Source organism: Mauremys reevesii, linkage group 11 (genome assembly GCF_016161935.1).
Source record: "Mauremys reevesii isolate NIE-2019 linkage group 11, ASM1616193v1, whole genome shotgun sequence".
Classification (NCBI taxonomy): Eukaryota; Metazoa; Chordata; order Testudines; family Geoemydidae; genus Mauremys; species Mauremys reevesii.
In genome coordinates this window covers 61185928-61205309 of record NC_052633.1, presented here as the reverse complement: position 1 = coordinate 61205309, position 19382 = coordinate 61185928, and the positions used below count along the sequence as shown (strand labels likewise).

Sequence of the window (19382 nt, the reverse complement as noted above, 5' to 3'; positions counted from 1 at the left end):
GACACTTGTTTTGGTGGTATAGCACTCTCCCAAAAGACAAAACACGGCATGATCTCTAACACAGTCTATGCCAAGGGTGACCAAATTGTGGCTCATGAATTGCATGTGGCTCTTTTACAGTTGAAGTGCAGCTCACAGAGGGCCCCCCCTGCATTCTCTGTCTAGCACACTGGAAAAGGGGGGGGGGGAGAAGAGCTTGGGGCTTCTGCCTTGCACCAGGGTGGTGGGGCTAGGGGCTTCTGCCCAGTGTAGAGGGGGGTGTCTCAGGGCTTCAGCTATTACACTGGAGTCCTGGTAGGTGCACCCCAGCTCTCAAACGTGTGCAGATTGTCATACGTGGCTCAGAGGGTCAGTGAGTTTGGCCACCCCTGGTCTATGCCGTTGCGGTTGGAATCCTCATTGTCATGGTGATTCATTGTTTGACCTTTTCTTCTTGTAGAATATATCATATTTAGCAGCACTACACACGTCTAAAAACTGTTACCAGAATACCACAGGTGGGTGGAATACAATGCTTCGGGAATTCATTTGCCAGTGGCCAAAGGGAAGTTTTTCTTGGGAAAAGTAATGCTAATCAGTGTCTACTATACTTAAGTTTTCAGTAAATTAAAACTTATCAAATATGTCAGGCTGTCATGGTTGGTAAAATAAAAGTTTCTTACTGGGAAAAAACAAACAATCACACTTATCTTTGAGTCAGCACAGACAGGTTTTATGTGTAGTACTACTTATATCTTTGTCAAGAAGCAGCACCAGAGTGAAATTAACAACATTCTGGTCAGTTTCACTGCTGCATTCAGAACCCTCTAGGTAGCAATAAAAATTTCAAGAATCCTGTCAATTTCATGGTGCAGCATAGAAAAACCAGAGCAGCAGGAGCCACACACTGGGGTTATTGGTGGGTGATGACAACACAAAAATGGAGGCTAGAAGAGAGATCTGTTCTTCCTGAAGCAACCAGGAGGCTTTGGAGTTAGAAAAGTCCTTTCTAGCAACTGGGGGGGGGGGAGGGGGGCGGGGGGAGGAGGAGGAAAGAGATAGAGCTCTATTAAGATACCTATATTTTGAAGTAGATATTTATGTGCATACAAACTGTACCTATCCAATTCTTTGGGTGTGTCTGACAATCAGGATATGCTTTTGGGGAAGATAATCATTTTTATCCAGTTTGGGTAAAATTAGTTATTTCCTTAATTTTATATTTCAAATATTAAGGTATACAACAAAACTGCTAATTTTGATAAAGCAAACTAGATGTGGTGTTTTAATTCTCTGGTGCTTAAAGAAGTTCAGCAGAAATACTGGAGGAAGCCATGTGCTTACAGTTTCTAATGTTGTTCCGTTTGAGAAGAATGTTATGTTATATTGCTGTTGTGACGGCTGCTAATACAGATTTTAATATCTGTCCAGAAGGGGGAGAAAGAACAAAAACACAAACAATGAAAGGATCACAATTGCTATATCAGTTTTTACTCAGATTTGGGATAAAGATATACAAATGAAAGCCCAATTAAAATCAAGTTTTTCATGCTATGTCATCTCAGTACCTACCTTAAGATCACGTCAAGCAGCCATCAGCACTATGGCAGCTACTAGAAAGCATACAGAAAGGTGTCTCCTAACTGTTCAAACTGGCTTGGATACCAAAATATAAATTTGCTACTAAGTTAAATTCACAGGTATTCAAGGTTCGTAAAATAACTGCACTAGTGACTTGACTCTTTAGAAACTATCTTTATATTTAAAAGTTAGATCTGATGATAACATGCCGTTTAAAAATATACCATTGCTCAAAATGGGAACTTACTCAATCTCCTCAATTTATTGTTTAGCCCAGGGGTTCTCAAACTGGGGGTTGGGACCCCTCAGGTGGTTGTGAGGTTATTACCTGGGGGGGTCACGAGCTGTCAGCCTGCACCCCAAACCCCACTTTGCCTTCAGCATTTATAATGGTGTTAAATATATTAAAAAGTTTTAAGTTATAAGGGGGGGGGGGTTCACACTCAGAGGCTTGCTGTGTGAAAGGGGTCACCAGTACAGAAGTTTGAGAATCACTGGTTTAGACATCTATGAAGTGTACGCTATATAAAGAAGATTATATCTGTAAATGTTATACCATAGCAGATTAACAAAGCCAAATACAAGCATTAATACAAGCACTTATACATTACCATACCTCCCTGATCTAACTTGTAATTCTTAATCTATTTGCTTTCTACTTGTGAAACTCATTTAAAGTAATTATTTAAACAATGCCAAAAATAAAAAGGTGTATTTTATTTGAATGCAATTCTCAAAAATAAGAAATGGTACATGGCTTTGAATGTTATGTTTGTATTACAAATGTAATTTGTGTTGGCATTGACAGAATGCTCCCTTTCTCCTACCACATCCTCTGGGACCTGCACATTCATTTTTGAGTGTCGTAACAGTATGCCTCTGTATTTCAACACACAAGACAGAGCTGGACATATGCTGCATTGCTAATTGGTCATTACTTTCAAATTCTTCCACATAATCTATTTACCCTAAAGAAAAACATTAAACTGCTCTTTATATTATAGCTAATACATGTGAAAGTGTGTCCAACTAAAGGATAAAACAAAATGCCTTAGAATTTTGGAAGAGATTTTAGTATACAGGTATACATAAAATTTCCTATCATTAAGAAAAAATACAAACATACCACTACACAAAGTCAACAAATCAGGCCCATCCCCTAGAATAGGCCAACAGCTTTCAGACATCCATCAGAAGAAGCCTGAGAGAAAAGATTTATCATCTATTAAGCTCTGAAATCAACTAGCTAAGAATCTGCTGGGCCGATAGAAACAGCAACTTCCAAAAAGTCAAGTCTTCTACTTGAAGAAAACCCTGCTGTTGGCCCCCCAACACACAAGACCACCCCCACTGACTTCTGCTTTCATGACAGTACACAAAGGGAAATTAAGAAACTTTTCCCATATCAATCATGACTTGCTAAAGATTTTCCCCAATCTTTTGGGGAAGTATGTAAAATATACAGCAGTTTAACAGCATTTATTCTATATAGCTGTGATGCAGACATTCTGCACAGTGAATAAAAGTGTCCAGAGCATCAGATACATGTGTTAGTTTAACCTCTTAACATATTAATTTAAGGAGATAAACAAGTGGTGTTTGTCTGTCAAGAGCAGACTTGCATTAAAATACCAGTTTATATAGTTATGTTGCAACATGTTTCTACTTCAGGACAATGTTTAAATTAGAAGCAGTTGTCTTCTGAAAAAGTATCCTACTGAACTGTAGACAAAAACATGCCATTAAATCTTGTCTTAATAAAAGCTAGTCTCATTTAATTTTTTTTTAAACCACATAGGCTCAAATCTTACAGTAAAAATACAAGAGCAGTGATATTTCTGAAATCTCTTGCAGATGCTGAACAACATGGAGACAAATCTAAGGCAACTCATGACAAAAAACCCAATGTTAGTAAGTATGCAACATACTCAGAAAAAAAAATCATAGAATCATAGATTAGGGTTGGAAGGGACCTCAGAAGGTCATCTAGTCCAACCCCCTGCTCAAAGCAGGACCAATCCCCAGACAGATTTTTACCCCAGTTCCCTAAATGGCCCCCTCAAGGATTGAACTCACAACCCTCGGTTTAGCAGACCAATGCTCAAACCACTGAGCTATCCCTCCGCCCCAGAGATAATCAGAGATATTGCATCATCCAAAGAATTAAAACTCGAATAAGTCCAGTGACAGCATGCACTGTGTCTCACTCCTCACAGTCTAAGTTAGTCCACTTTACACAGCTGTAAAGTTCTAAGACCATGCAATGACGAGCCTCACAAGAAAGGTGTCAGAATAAGACACTTCCCACACCTGAACACTAGTTTAGAATCAAACAAAATGGAGAACCTATGTTCAGATGAGAGAGAAAAATAGAATGGTGTTCCAGCATAAAAAAAGGTTCAGAAATTGGTTCAATAACATTTTCAATTTAGAGGTATTATCTTCTTTGACTTATTGAATTATTTCTCAAAAAAAAAAATCAATCAATCTAGGCAAGATGTCATGCGTATCACCTAAAATTCTAGTAATACTTGCTTCACCTGGTAGTTTACATAAAGATTCCTGAACTGGTACACATGCCAAGGCCTACTTTCAGACTAGGAATGTTTTTAAAAGATAGCTTGTCCAAAGATAACTTTTGAATTCCCAGACCTTTTTTGATTAAATAAGTAGCCTTAGTATGGCATTCATATATTCTGGTAATTTTACATTTGATTTTTTTTCTTTACTTTTGATAAAAAGGAAACTGCTCATACACTAAGTCAGTGGTGTCAGACAGGTGATCCACAGTCCCACCTAACTATTGATCCAGCCCACATGACAGATTAGATTCTCAAGCTTTCATTTTGTTAAGAAGTTAGGTTCTAGCCCTTATGGTTCTGAAAAAGAAAACTCGCATTCAGATCATGTTTGGGACTGAGGTAGCACTGTCTTTCTGAATTGACAGCATGCCACTACCCTATCAATCCCAATGCATTGATGAGGTGCTGTAAATAGGCCCATGAGTTAAAAGTCCATAACTGCCAATTGCTGGGTTTCTTGCATCTTGTTCTAAATCATCCAGCTACTTCCCACATAATATTGCACTAGACCAGGGGTAGGCAACCTATGGCACGCGTGCCAAAGGCAGCATGTGAGCTGATTTTCAGTAGCACTCACACTGCCCAGGTTCTGACCGGCCGGCCCAGAGGGCTCTGTATTTTAATTTAAATTTTAAATGAAGCTTCTTAAACATTTTAAAAACCTTATTTACTTTACATACAATAGTTTAGTTATATATTATAGACTTATAGAAAGACCTTCTAAAAACATTAAAATGTATTACTGGCACCCGAAACCTTAAATTAGAGTGAATAAATGAAGACTCGGCACAGCACTTCTGAAAGGTTGCTAACCCCTGCACTAGACAGACCACTGGTTCTGTGTTCCTAAAAGCCAAATTTTCAACTAATTTTGGTGCCCAAATGTGCACCTCAACTGCACATTTACTACATTACCTGTGTGATGTGGGTAACTCAGGTCCTAGCATGGGCAAAGGGCCAAAAAACATAACAGAAGCTGAAAAGTACCCTGCATAGTTTTTCCCTCGTTGCATTAATATTTCTCAAGTAGCCTCAACTAAATGAGGAGTTACTACTATCAGGGCCATATTCTCCCTTGATCTTTGTGCAAGCTTCCCATCTGGTCAGTGGACAATATAAAAGTGATTCGGCCTTCTTTTTAGAATCAGTTTGATTCTCCAATTACTTTTCTGCAACAGGAGGTTTAAATGACAGTTGCAGATCTGAAAAAGCATCTGCGATGGCAGCAGCAACAGACAGAAGTATAAATTATATTATTTTTGATGAACCGTGATGTGTATTTCAATGAGACATTTTTATAAGTTGTGTCAACAGCTCCTCCAGCTGTACATTTTAATGTCACAAAGTGGGCTAGGATTCACTAGGCTCTTCTAAAAGTCCATGCAGCTACTAACTGTGCATGCTAAAAAGTTCTAAGATTGAAAATCACTTTTGAATTTTAAAATTTTCAACTCCACCTCCAAATCTAGCAAAGACCCTATTCACATGTGAAGCATAGAGGGCACCCCTCTGCCCCCATCACAGTTACTTGCAAGCAAAAAAAAGCCCTTAAAATCCTGAAATGGTATTTTTCCCTTTTCCATTAATGAGTGGCTCAAGAGATTTTTTTGCTCATGGTTCCCCACACAAAAGATCACTTCTAAACATGGAACATTTAGCCCCAAAAGGAGAATTTTTAATATCAAAGCATATGAAAACTAGGGTTATAAAGAAAGTCTCCATTGTAACCTTAACTATTAAAAAAAGATACTATAATTAACTAAGTTATTCTAAATAATAATTATGATAGTTTAGTGCAGTAGTTCTCAACCAGGGGTACAAGTACCCTTGGGGGTACACGGAGGTCTTCCAGGGGGCACATCAACTCATCTAGTTTTACAACAGGCTCCATAAAAAGCACTAGCGAAGTCAGTACAAACTAAAATCCCATTCAATGACTTGTTTATACTACTCTATATACTATACACTGAAATGTCAGTAAAATATTTATATTTCAAATGATTTATTTTATAGTTATATGGTAAAAATCAGAAAGTAAGCAATTTTTCAGTAATAGCGTGCTGTGACACTTTGGTATTTTTATGTCTGATTTTGTAGGCATGTAGTTTTTAAGTGAGGTGAAACTTGGGGCAAACTCTTGAAAGGGATGATATAGTCTAGAAAAGTTGAGATCCACTGGTTTAGTGGATATAAATGAAAACTGGTGGGAACAGTCTCAATTAGAATATCAGTACAAGACTCTCTTTAAAGTACATTTTAGTGGGGCCTACAAACATCAAAGTATCAAAAAAAGAGAGAGAGAGAAACAGAACCCTCAAGACCTGTACACGTCTTTGCTGAGTAACCACATTACTGTAATCCTTGTTCTATATAGTCTCTTACTCCCCTATTTGAATGTAAGCCCCAATAATAAAAGGGATCCTTTACTCCTGTACGAAGACCACTGTAAACAATGGAAATTCATTGCAAGTATAAGTAATTCTTTCTACAGGTTCTGGGCTTATAAACCCTTCAGGGCAGGGGCCATGTACTCACCTGTAGTAGGTGCTTTACTGAAATACTTCATGATAAAAAATAATGAATATGACAAAGCGCTCCCTATCTAATACATAATATGTGATAATACAAAAGGAAAGAGTACATTCACACTTCATATAAATTCAAGGTTTTTATTCCCGCTGTAACTCTAAATGCAGCCTTACTTAAGTTACCATTACTGCACCACCATTTTATACACATACAAGTGTGTAGTTTATAAAAGTGAATATTTATTGATGCTCTGTTAGTCCAAACTGGCACTTTTAAATGTAATTTAAATTCTGAAAGATCAAGTCCCCCCAAAAGTTAAATATGCATCTACTCTGAGTTTGCAATATGCCAAATATTGAATTTTTCATAATTTTAGTTTAAAACAAAACTTTCTATAAACATCAAAAATGGATGGGAAGTGAAACAAATAAGAGCAGCTTAGATAGCACAGTCACTTAACACATTCACTTTCCGTAGAAAAGCAGGAGGAGCTAGAACCACAACAAAAAAAACTTGATAGATTCTACAATAAAGCCTTCTGGAATGTTTAAAAATAAATCATTCCATCTGTAAAAATCGCACACTAATCAGTAACTCACAGGACGGAAAAAAATCCTGCATTTCCATTAAGGATACAAGGTAATCCTTCCAAGTTCAAACTCAGTCTTTACTTCCTACTGTTACCTACAGGGTCTTGCACACAGTGGCAAGACTAGAGCAGCAAACACAGGCAACAACAGAAAGGAATTCTGAACCTCTGTCCCTTCCTTCTATTTGCATTAGCTATCACTGGTACTTTCTCTCTACTCCTCATCGGCTAGTTGCTAAATACAAAGTAGTTTATAAAAAGGATTTGGTTCAGGTTTGACACTGAAAACTGCCTTATAAGGTATAAAAGCCTGAAAGCAGGAAGAGGCTTTGACAAAACTAAGGAAGTTCCGCTGCGCTTGCTCACTAGAAGAGGGGGAGGGTTTCCCCTATAGAGAAGTAATACTGAATAAATGATTTGATCTATACATTTAAAAAAATCATGGTATTTAGCAATAACCCGTGAGCTCAGAATATTTAATGCACACAATTACACGACTGAACAATATAAATAACATTGTTGTCATTTTGCTATCCTATCTGGATTATGAGTAGGGTCCACCCTAACCTCACCAGCCCCTGAGCAGGAGCCTGCTTCCTGCAAGACACAGGCAGCAAGATTGGTCTTGGAGATTCACAGGCAAGGGTTGGGAACACTGTTTCCTGAATGACCGAGACAGGAAGATTTCTAGAGCAGCAAACGGAATGAATGAGATTAGGGTGGAGAGGAGACCCTACAAAAAAAAAACCCAAGAGGGCGAGGGGAGAATCCTCACCTTAGGGTGTGACCCTGCCCCTTGAGTCAGACTGATTTTGGAGGGTTAGAGCAGATCTTGCACAGTCAGCCAAAAATGAACTGGGGGTGGGAGATGGTACCACTTGGGGAGAGGCCCACTCCCACGGGGAGTCGGGGGGCGGGTGCTGAGGTCGGGGTGGGAGCCCGCGCCCACCCAGATCTGGGGGAGGGGGTGCTCTTGTGGCGGGAGCCCGCCCCCACAACGCCGTATGCGGAGGAGGGAAGGAGCTGCGCTGGGAGGGGGCGGTGGGGAGAAATGGGGGGAGCGGGGGAGGGGTGCTCACTTCAACCCTTCCCCCGCTTTCCAGCCTCCTCTCCCCGCTGATACCACCGCCCCGGGGGGGGGGGGCTATTGTGGGGCAAGACACGTCCCCGCAGCCACCCCACCCCGCACCGGCCTGAGGCACCCACGCGGGAGGGGGGCGCCCCGGTGCCTGGTACCAAACTGTCAGCTGCCTCCCCGCTGCCCATTCATCGCCGGCTCGCCGCCCCCGCGCTCACCCCGTGCCGCAGTCCACCACGCACGCCGGCAGCCGCCCTGCCATCCTCCTCGCTAGAGACGGTGCTGGCCGGGGAACGGTGGGGGCCCCTGGACTCTCCTTCTCGCCGCTCTCTCTCCACTACGGGCGAGCGAACGCGGCCACTTCCGCAACCAGCCAGTCCCTCCCCCGCTCGCTCGCTCACAGTCCGGGCGAACCCAAGATGGCCGACTCCCTCGTCCCTCCCAACGCAGCACGGCGAGGTGGGCGGGCGCAGCAACCGAACCATTCAGTGACGTCCAATTTCTCGTCCTCGTCCCTACGAACGGGTGTGAAGTAAAGCGGGCGGGCGCCTCTCCGCCCCCTTATTTTTCTTTAGAGAGCCTTGGTTTCACCATCTGATTCTTCAAGGTCCTTTTGAAGGAGGATTAATTTTAAAAAAAAGAGATCTGCCAGTTATTTGAATAAACAGGCAGAAAGAATAATTCGCCTTCTGTTATTTGGGAAAAGACACAGGGACAATTGATTGTTAGATGGAGGGAGGAAGAATTGCAAAGATTAAACCACAATCAACCAAGTTCCTGTAAATTGGCCCTGTTGAAATAGTGGGATTGGGGAGGAGGGCTGCAGGCACCACCAGACTCAAGTCCCAGTAATTGGGATCTTTTGAAATGGCAGGGTGAGGGAGTACTCAGTTTCTATATAAATGTGGATTAAGCATTAAATGCAGAAGTGGATACTGCTTGGTTCTGTTTTTGAAGCATCCAAATGCAAGAGCAGACAGAAGTAGCTGTCTCCTAGCAGTACATTTTGTGAATCATGTCCTCTTTGTATATGCATTTTTTCCACTGGTAAAAAGCAAGTAGCTCTTCTCACAATAAAAAAAAAATCCCCTAAAATAAATGGGAAAATAATAACAAGACGACCTGTTTTTAAAAGTTTGGTAGTGTCCTTTTATTAATTATTTATAGCACTGAGAAATGTGCCATATGCTTCACATTAGACACAGAAAGACAATTTCCCTACACTCAAAAAAACATACAATCTAAGAGGTCAGGGGGTCAATTATGGCAGCTTTGCCACAAGACCAGTGTTTTATCACCTTCAGGGGCAAATCTCAAAGTGTTGTGGCCTCCTTGCAAATTGAGCACCACCTTGATTGATCTCTGGCAAAGTGCTTAAGGTGGTCTAGTTGTATATTCAGTTTATATCCATCACTGGCAATTTTCTCACACCACCAAAGCTTTTGACACCCACATGATTACCAACCATGTAGGCACATTCCTCGGTACACATGCTTTGAAATTCATTGATCTGTTATTCTAATAATATGTCCATCCCAAGAAAATGGCTAAAACCAAACCAGTGCTGATGAAGGCAGTTGCTGGGTTCGGTTTTGAATATCCTAATTTCTAATCCTGTCCTGCCACTTGATATGGAGCAGCTGATGAATAGGACAAGAATCATCCATCTGATGTTCTTCAGACCTCCTCTGTGCCCACATTTCACTTCTGTACAGTAGAGTTGGGGTAACTATGGTTCTACACATCTACAGCTTCATAGCAAGCTTGATGTCATGACATCCCCATGGGGGAGGAATGGTTACTGGGTTCAGATAACGGTTCTGGGGAGGATTTGGAGATGGGAGAGAGCCTGGCCTGGTTTCTGTCTCATTCAGGGCCTCCTGAAGGTATGGTTCAATGGGACCAGGTGCAATGGCTTGGGGATGGGGAACCTATGCCAGGTGTCTTTCCTACCTCACTGCTACAGCTGCTTTCGTAGTTCCCATGTGTTCTCAGGACAGTGTCTGCTGCTGCTTCTTTAGCAGTATTGTGAGTTCGGCCTTAGAACATTTGGGTGCTGCCAACATTTTCCTGAAAAAGGCGAGTACAGGTAAGGTAAAATTGAAATTTGTAATGGTTAATATCTCAGCAAAAGCAGAATGGAATTTCATGGGACAAAGAAAAGGCACTCCTATAGCCTGAGGGCTGGCCTCCTTCCAAATATCAAAGAAGACCATGACTCAGGGAGCAAAACAGTATCCCTTGCAGTACTTACATGATCACATTTTGCTGTAGGGACTTTTGTCCAGGAAAAACAGTGAAAGCATGATAACTGACTAATAGCTCTATAACATCCAATATCCTAACATAATGCCTCTGATTAGTCTACATAAGGCACTTTAGAACTACAGCTGAAATGGAGAAGAAATAATCAAAAAGCTGCTATAAGAGTATATTGATTATTTATTTTCAATAGTAGTGCCATTTACTAGTGAATGTAAAATCAAACCCACAAGCACTTACTTTAATGCAGTCTATGGAAAACATCCAGTAGTTTTCTTCTGTTGGTCTAAGCATCCTCTGTGGGTTGACAGCACAAAGACTAGGAAAAAGTAGAGTAGCTTATGTGGAAAGTGATACAAATGTAGCAAATAATTCCATTGCAGCCCTTTTCTATCAGTTTATGTGTTGTTTCTCTGGTCTGAGTCTATATTAAAAATGACATTGCAGAAGAGCAATGATATTGCATTTTGTGTTTTACTAAATTACAGTGGATTTACATGCAAAATCCAAAAGCACAGATCGTATCTTTATACTGAGATCAGGGCCGGTGCAACCATTTAGGTGACCTAGGCGGTCACCTAGGGTGCTAGGATTTGGGGGTCAGCATTTTCTTCGGCAGCGACCACGGCGGCCGGCTCTTTGGCCGCTCTGGTCGTCGCCGGCCTTTAGGCGGAGGGAGCTGGGGCAGGGGAGTGCGGGGAGGGCCACCTGCAGCAAGTAAGGGGGGGGGGGCGGCATGCAGGGGAACTCCCCGCCCCAGCTCACCCCTGCCCCGCCTCCTCCCCAAGCATGCCATGGCTGCTTCACTTCTCCTCCCACCTCCCAGACTTGCGGCGCCTAAGCTGATTGGCGCCGCAAGCCTGGGAGGCGGGAGAAGTGAAGCAGCGATGGCGTGCTCGGGGCGGAGGCGGGCAGGGGGGGAGCTGCCGCAAGGGGGGCACCTCAGGGCGGAGGGGGGGAGCTGCCACGGAGAGCGCCTCAAGGCGGGGGCTTGAGGACGGGGGAGGGCGCAAGGTGGAAGTTTCGTCTTGGGCGCGAAACATCCTTGCACCGGCCCTGACTGAGATGTTTACAAATAGAGTATGTGTAATTTGCAGCATTTTCCTCAGTACCTTGTGATATACTGTAGGTTCCTCTTTTTGGAATACAATGCAAACTAAGGTTTGGAATCCTGCAGCTCTTGCTCAGGCAAAACCTCCATTAAAGCCAATGAGAGTTTTTTTCTAGGGAAAAGGCTGCAAAATTAGGCCTTTCAGCTGTGAGTTGAGTTCTCATTTTTTCTTTAATCAATTCTTCAAAGTTTTGAGCACTCTTGCCCCAATACAGCAAAGAATATAAGCATGTGCCCACTTTTTCAACTTTAAGTCCCATATGATTGTATAGTAACAGCATGATTTTGGTGTTCAGTGCCAAAACCCAGATGGGCCAAGCTGGATACAGTTGCTGGATATGTGTTTTTGTGGTACTGTTGCACCATGATACAGTGGTATCTAGACTATTTTGGTGGACAGGGAGAAGTTACATATATACTAACTTTAGATGGTAAAAATGGATGGTATATATACAAAAATTATATAGATTCAGAAGCATATTGGTGCCAAATTAGAGATTTTGTATATCAGATGTGTTCCAGACCAGATTTTTTTTAATGTAATAAGAGAAGTAACTCTTATTTCTATTTTGATGGTACAATTTCGGGGGTTTGTCCCAGGATTTTACAGGATTCAGATGCCAGATCAAAACTTTGGCAGTGCTGATGCCATTACTAAACTGGATGGGATGCTTTTCAGCATCCCGAACATGCTGGGCTATTCCCCTCCAGCTACTGAACTCCTCTCCGGGATGCAAAAGGAGTAGCTCTGTGTATCCAAATACAGATTCAGGCCCAAAGAGCAAAATTAAAAGAAAGATGCAATGAATGGAGAAAAGAAAGGAATTAGAAATTTATCCCTGGAATTTCACTTTGTGTAAGAAGGTGCCACTGCTAGATGGTGGGGAAGGACTGTGCAGATACACATGAATGATACTTTTTGGAGCACGTATGTGTAGCTCTTATGATCCAACAGAGTGCTAGCTCAGAATTTAAGAGGCCCAGGTTCAACTGGCTCTGTCATGGACTTCCTTTGTAACTTGGGCAAGTCACTTAGTCTCTTAGTTTCCAGTCAGGAAAATGGGAATAATAGTACTTTACTACCTCATGAGGTGTTGTGAGGATAAGCACATTTAAGATTATCTGGTGCACAGACACTATGGTGATGGAAGCCATATAAGTACCATATGTAGATTTTGAGGGCTACTTCATACAGGTCCAGTATTTGTCCCCTTTGTAATAAAAGAAGTAATTAGCAGGAAGGAGAGCAGTTATTTTCTTTACTATCTGTGTGTCCATATGTGGAATATTTAAGGCATATATCATTTTGGTATCTAATCACCGCTTAGTAGTTTGTCTTGGATTTAGAAACAACCGTTATTGTTTAATTCCATCAAAATACATACAAAATTTTTACAACTCACAAATTAACCTTGGTGCAGGGATATGTTCCCAAAAGAAGACTGAATAAATTCCCTTGCTAATCTACAGCTGTTTGTATTATTCCTCTGCAATCTCAATTATTTGCAATAGGGGAGAACTTCTGGGGATCTGTTTGACTCTGTATGTGCCTGAGATCTCCAGACAGAATGTGTAGTTTGTGATCACTGAAATCAAAGGAACAATGGAAATAGATTCAAATGCAGTCTTAAAGCCAGGAATATTTCACAACACCAGCAAAGCAGGAATCTGTTCTTTTGCTGGAACTTTTGAAAATAAAACACCTTCCTTTTTATTATTAGTTTACAAGAAAACATGTATATACAGCTAAATATTTACACAGTGCCATGTGCATTTTGTCTTTCTAAAACAAATTTTGATGAAGCCAATAGAATATTTATTCCAAAATATTTAAAATTAGAAATGCTTAGTATGTGTGCATACATTGGAGAGTAGGGAGGGTGTGTGATCAAATTTTACTGAAATTCAGACTATTTTTAAAAAAACTGAATCTCATCTTAATATTTTTTTCCATAGTTGCTTGTCTTTAGTGACTGTGATTGGACTCTTTAGAAATCCCCATTAGTTTTCTGATTATAACTCGCTCTGAACTAAAATTCCAAAGGCCCAGATCTTCAAAAGTATACAGGCATCTGACTCAACTGAAATCAATGGAAGTTAAACACCTAAAGAGAGAATCTAGGGCAGATTTCTTATATGATGCAAGTAAAGTCACTTAATCCAAACTTTTCACAGGTGGTCACTAACTGAATATTCCTGATTTTCCTGGGGGTGTGACTAAGATACACTGTGGTCTGATTGGCAGGAGTGCTGAGCGTTCACAGCTGTAAGTGAAGTAAACAGAAGCTGTGGATTGAACATATAAAGGACTAATGCTAAATCCTCTGAAAAATCAGGTCCTATACATCTCAGATTGGGCACCCAATATTAGGTGGATACTTTTGACCTTAATCTTTCTCTATCTCAGTTCCCCTAATCTTGCAGGGGCATTGTGAAAATGAATGCATTAATATTTGTAAAGCAATCAGATACTATAGTGCTGAGCATCACAGCAAAGCCCATAAAGTAAATTAATAATTCTGTCTTCAGAGCAGCATTTGAACAATAAATAAGGCACTGGGCCACATGCTGCCCAATTAGGAGAAAACAAAATATTGGACTGCTGATCATTAAGTGAGCACTCTCCACTTTGCACACTGAATGAGGTAGTGGTTTGTAGGGAAAAAAAACAATATGTAATAATGTAATTAAAGACTGTATCATAATACACGTGTGCAAGGGAGGAGCAAAGTAAGGTTGCACAGGCAACCTTAACTCTAGCATTTCTTAATTTTTGAGTACTTGACTTTGCAGCCTTAATAATGTTCTTTTAACATAGCTTTGTGTATGTATGTGTGTATAATTGCATATAATCTTGTTGGTGGCATCAGGCATCTGTATTAGGCCTGAATGAACCAAAGTTATTCTATGCATGCCTAGAGGGCCCCAAGCTAAACTGTAATCGACGTCACAAACCAGTAACCGAGAATGGAGTGTGTAGTAGCTAGTTATCAGTGCAACACTGATACCAGGAGGCAATAATGAGACCTACTTGCACCTGGCTAGAGGGAAGGGGTGGGGAGGCAGGATAACGAAGAGGGAGTAAAACAAAATAACCGGTCAAGAAAAAGTCACTAACGAGACGATTTGTTTGTTGCCAAGAATGATTTAACCTGCTTAGTGTAATTGCTAGCCGTATAATGTATCCGCTATATGGGAACTAGGAGAGGGGGGAGTAAAGGGGGATGAGGAGTGGGGGTAATAGAGATGCTTAGCTGAAATCATGTATAAAGAGAGAGAGAGAGCTGCTTGCATGGGTGTGCTTGATCTGAGACGTGTGTGTCTCCTTGCACGAGCTTTGAGATCTCAAATAAACTTTATCTGCTTCTCCACCTTGGTGTGTTTATTGGAGCGAAGCACACCGGGCAACGAACCACTGTTGCTGCTGCCTCGAGCATTCTGTGCCAGCAACAATCTGGACATTCCAAATACAGGAACATAACTGCTTCTAGACTATGAGTTGTAAATCATGCCATATATCACTCAAAAGATAATTTCACCTACATTTACAATAAAGTCTCAGTCCTAAATTTGTCCTGATGTCACAATTATTTTCTCTTTCTTATTCTGCTCTCTCTAGTCTGTGAGAAAAATACTTTATTAACAAAGCTTATTGGTAATTAGGCAATCTGTAATATCATGAAGAAGCAGAAAAAAAAGCAACAAGAACAGCTAGAGTTTCAAGACAGCCAACATAGGAACGTTAGCAGCCAGGGGAAGGTGAGAAAAGGGCTCAAGACCTTGTCAGAACTGCTGGCTGAGGAGAATCTAGTACATTGGACATTATCATTGCTATTGTATCAAAAATTGTATACTTTAAACAGATCAATTATGTGCAGCCTGGAATTTCAAATGTGATTGCTTCCTTAGGTGGCAAGAGCCTAAAAAATAATATGCAAGGTTTATGTTACATTTTGCTGCATATGCTACATGCAGGACAGCTAGACTCAAATTGTGAGTTTTGGAAGAAGGCTATAAAAGTCCCAGACCCCAAATAGGGAAGTGGCGAAGAAGAAGAAGAAGTTGATGATACCCTTAATCATGCAAACTGAGAAAAACTACATGTGAAGAGAATTTTCTTTTCACTTTATTCCTCATGCAATCTTCTCTCCAGTAAATTTCACATAATATTTAAATAGCAAAGTTTTAATGACACTGTGCTCAGAATTCACGTGTGTGTTTGTTGAGACAGAAGGTATCTGCATGCCATTATATTTTTATTCCTTTAGCAATGTTGTAACAGGTAACAGATAAGCCTGGCCAATTGGGATGTCCCAAAATGGCTATTAGTTCTTCTCCCTACCTCTGCAATTTTGCAGGCTGTCATGTGGTATCCTTATGGACCCTATGTGGAGCTCTTTGTTCTGTACATGGAGTTCCTTCTGTGTCAGCTGCTCAGATTTGCAAGGGAGAAGACAGAAGTTCTGTCTTCCCTGATCACCTCCTCAGCTGCACAGACCTAATGCTACTCTCTTATCTCCCTGGCCTGCAATTCCTACCCTGTCACTTGATTGTTCACAAATATCTCTAATTCATAGAGTTCCCCTGTCATAAACAGTTAGTTAAGGGTTAAGATCTCTTTTACCTGTAAAGGGTTAACAAGCAGTACCTGAGGAACACCTGACCAGAGGACCAATCAGGGACAAGATAATTTCAAATCTCTGTGGAGGAAAGTTTTTTTTTCTGTGTTCTTTGTTTTGAGTTGAGTCTCCCTTGTAAGCTAGGGGAGTCCAGTCATCTTAATCAAGTCCTCCCAGGTTTCTGCAGTACTTTTCATCTATTCAGTCTAGTGAGTATTAGAAAGGCATACTAGTATTATAAGTTTATTTCTACATTTGCAGTTGTGTGTTTTGCTGAAGGAATCTCTTTATTTCTATTGCTGTTACTTTGCTTTTACTGAGAAAGAAAGGGGGGAGGGGGAATTCTCTCCAGGTTTATAGGTTAGACTCTGTGTATTGTTCCATCCTGGTATTACAGAGATAGTGTACTTTCTTTTTGTTCTTTTAATAAATTCTTTTCTTTTCTTTGGACTTGGTTAATTCCTTCTCTTGTGGAAATTCAGGGGAAGGGGGAAGAGTGAGTTCCTCCTGGATTTGATTCACGGAGTTGAATCGGTGTGTATCTCTCCGGAGTAGGCTAGAAGAGAGAGGGAGGGGGGAAGTGGGCTGCTTCCCTTTGTGTTGAGATTCAGGGAGATTGAATCTGTGTTCCCCAGGGAGAGTTTTGGGGGAACAGGCAGTGTGTTATCCACTTTAAACGTAACTGGTGGCAGCAGGACCAGATCTAGACTAGGATTAGTTTAGAGGAGCTCATGCAGGTTCCCATCTTGGAACCCAAAAGCTCCAAGTGGGGGAGTAAACCTATGACATCCCCAATCACAAGTATGAATTAATCAGGCTGTATGTACATAGAAGTACAATAGTAAACAGGGTTTGAAATTCATTGCTAGACCCTGCCACTTTCAGTGGAGCAATGGTAAAATAATATGCCATTTTGAGTCCTGAGACATCACAGCAACTAAAGATACATTATTACAGCATGGAGAATGAGACACAGTGGTACACATAGCCCCTTGCACAACCTCCCTCAATTATGCTCCACTCCTAAATTTAAAAGCTGGAAAACCCACAAAACCTTGTGTCTTCCCCAATCTTGACATAACACCACCGGATTCAATATTGTCCCACACTTGATTCATTTTTTAAAGTAAATCTTTCTTTTTCCAATGCTAGGAAACTAGTTGTGAATGAGCTGATACTCTATCCCAGGGGTCAGCAACCTTCGGCACGTGGCCCATCAGTGTGTCATAGAATATCCCCATTATATCCCCATAGACTCATAGAATAGCTCTAATAGGAGCTGTGGGAAGCGGCGGCCAGCACATCCTGCAGCCCGCGCCTCTTCCCGCAGCTCCCATTGGCCGGGAACGGCGAATCACGGGGGGCCATGCCTGTGGACAGTCAATATAAACAAAACGTCTCATGGCCTGCCAGCAGATTACCCTGATGGGCCGTGTACTGAAGGTTGCGACCCCTACTCTATCCCATCCGCAACAAAAAACAGAGACCCTGAATTAGTGTCCAAGCATGCCTGTTTCCTGAGATTGGCCTTTATTAATAACGGAAAAAAATAATAATACAATATAACCCCGGCCTAAGGTTCCTCCCCAAATTGTGAGAAAGTAAGGCGTATCTGTTGCTACTGTTATGGTACAAATTTGAAAATTGCATAAGTCAGAGCTGCATTGGATCAGCTTTGACTTTCATAGCTGATATTTATGTGACATTTGCTGATTTTTTCCAAGAAGAATGCACATGCGCAATGCTGAAATGCTACTGGTTGATCTGGGAATAGCTATAGCAGCAGTCACAGAGGAGGCATAAGGTTTAAAGGAGTTGTGGGTGGTAAAACAGCAGGGGATCCTCAGGACCTCATTCAGTATGGTCATGTTCAAAGTGCTCACGTTTAGAGCAACAATGCAACAAATAATGAACACAAAGAAAACTAGAATCCTCTCTGCCGTGTTCTTACAAAGGGTAAAATTCACCCCACTATGTACCACTTAAGACATCAAATTTTCATTCAAATTCATTAAATGCTTTTACCTTTATGCTGCCACCCTGTGATTGCTCATAGCAAATATACTGTTTGTTGCTCATGTATAAAGTTACTGTCAGTGAATAAACAGAGATGCTGCTGGAATGCTCCCAGCACAGCAGAAGGGTGCATGACTCTTTGCTTTTGGCTGTCTCCGATATATAAAAAATAAACCCCACTCTGTCCATACTGGGAGCAGACTCATATCAGTAGCAACCATGTTTACAGTTTGTCTATGATCAGACAATTGACATCTTATGCAGCAGAATGGCTCCTGGTGAGTATTCTGAATTATATCTTCCTATTTCACTGGCAAAAATAAGCTTGCCCTGCTACTTGCTTGGTTAGTCTTGCAGAGCCTAAACAGCTACGAAAGTCTGAGCTCACCCTTGCATCAACAGAATTGAAGAATCTTTATTAGTACTGTAGTTATGATGCACAAGCAAGCAAGACTACATCTTGACTTTCAAGATACTTTCAAGTTTGCAGGTAGAGCGTCCAGATCTGGCAGTCAGAAAAAAGTGATTTGGCTTGTAAAGTGAGCAAAACTGACATAGGCTCATTAAAGGACTAGAAATATACCACCTTATGATCAGGGCCGGATTTACACCTTACGCACCTCTAGGCACAGCATCTTCAGCACCCAACCGGCCTACAGCAACCTTTGTGTTTTCCATCAAAAATTAAACTCTCCCCTGTCTCTGCCTCCCCCCCACAGCCCCAGAACTGGCTCTGTTCCTCCCCGCAGCAGCCCCTCAAAGCAGGGATATCCGCCCCTAGCCCCCCTCTCCACGGGCAAAGCAGCCCCAGGGCAGCCGGGGTGGCCAGAGCACAGCCTCCCCAGGAAGGCACAAGACCCTCTTCCACATACGGTGCTCCCAGCCTGAGTGCAACCCTCCTGCCCTCGGCAAGGTGCAAGGGGGAGACTGTACCTCTCCCCACGGTGAGCGGTCCACGGGTGTCTTCTGTCCCTCCTGAAGCCCGGCGCGGCAGCTGCGCTCCGGCTCTGCCTCTTCAAGTGAATGGTGCACTGCC

General features: G+C 41.7%; 1 protein-coding gene across 1 annotated transcript in view; it reads right to left on the bottom strand.

Moving 5' to 3' along the window:
• The window catches only part of ACTR3 (actin related protein 3), a 48539-nt gene extending 39657 nt beyond the window's left edge, over positions 1-8882 (bottom strand). Inside the window, exon 1 of the mRNA XM_039495067.1 lies at positions 8557-8882. Coding sequence (XP_039351001.1) covers positions 8557-8600 — 44 coding nt within the window. The 5' untranslated portion in view covers positions 8601-8882. The remainder of the gene's footprint in view (positions 1-8556) is intronic.
• Positions 8883-19382: the final 10500 nt, after the last annotated feature.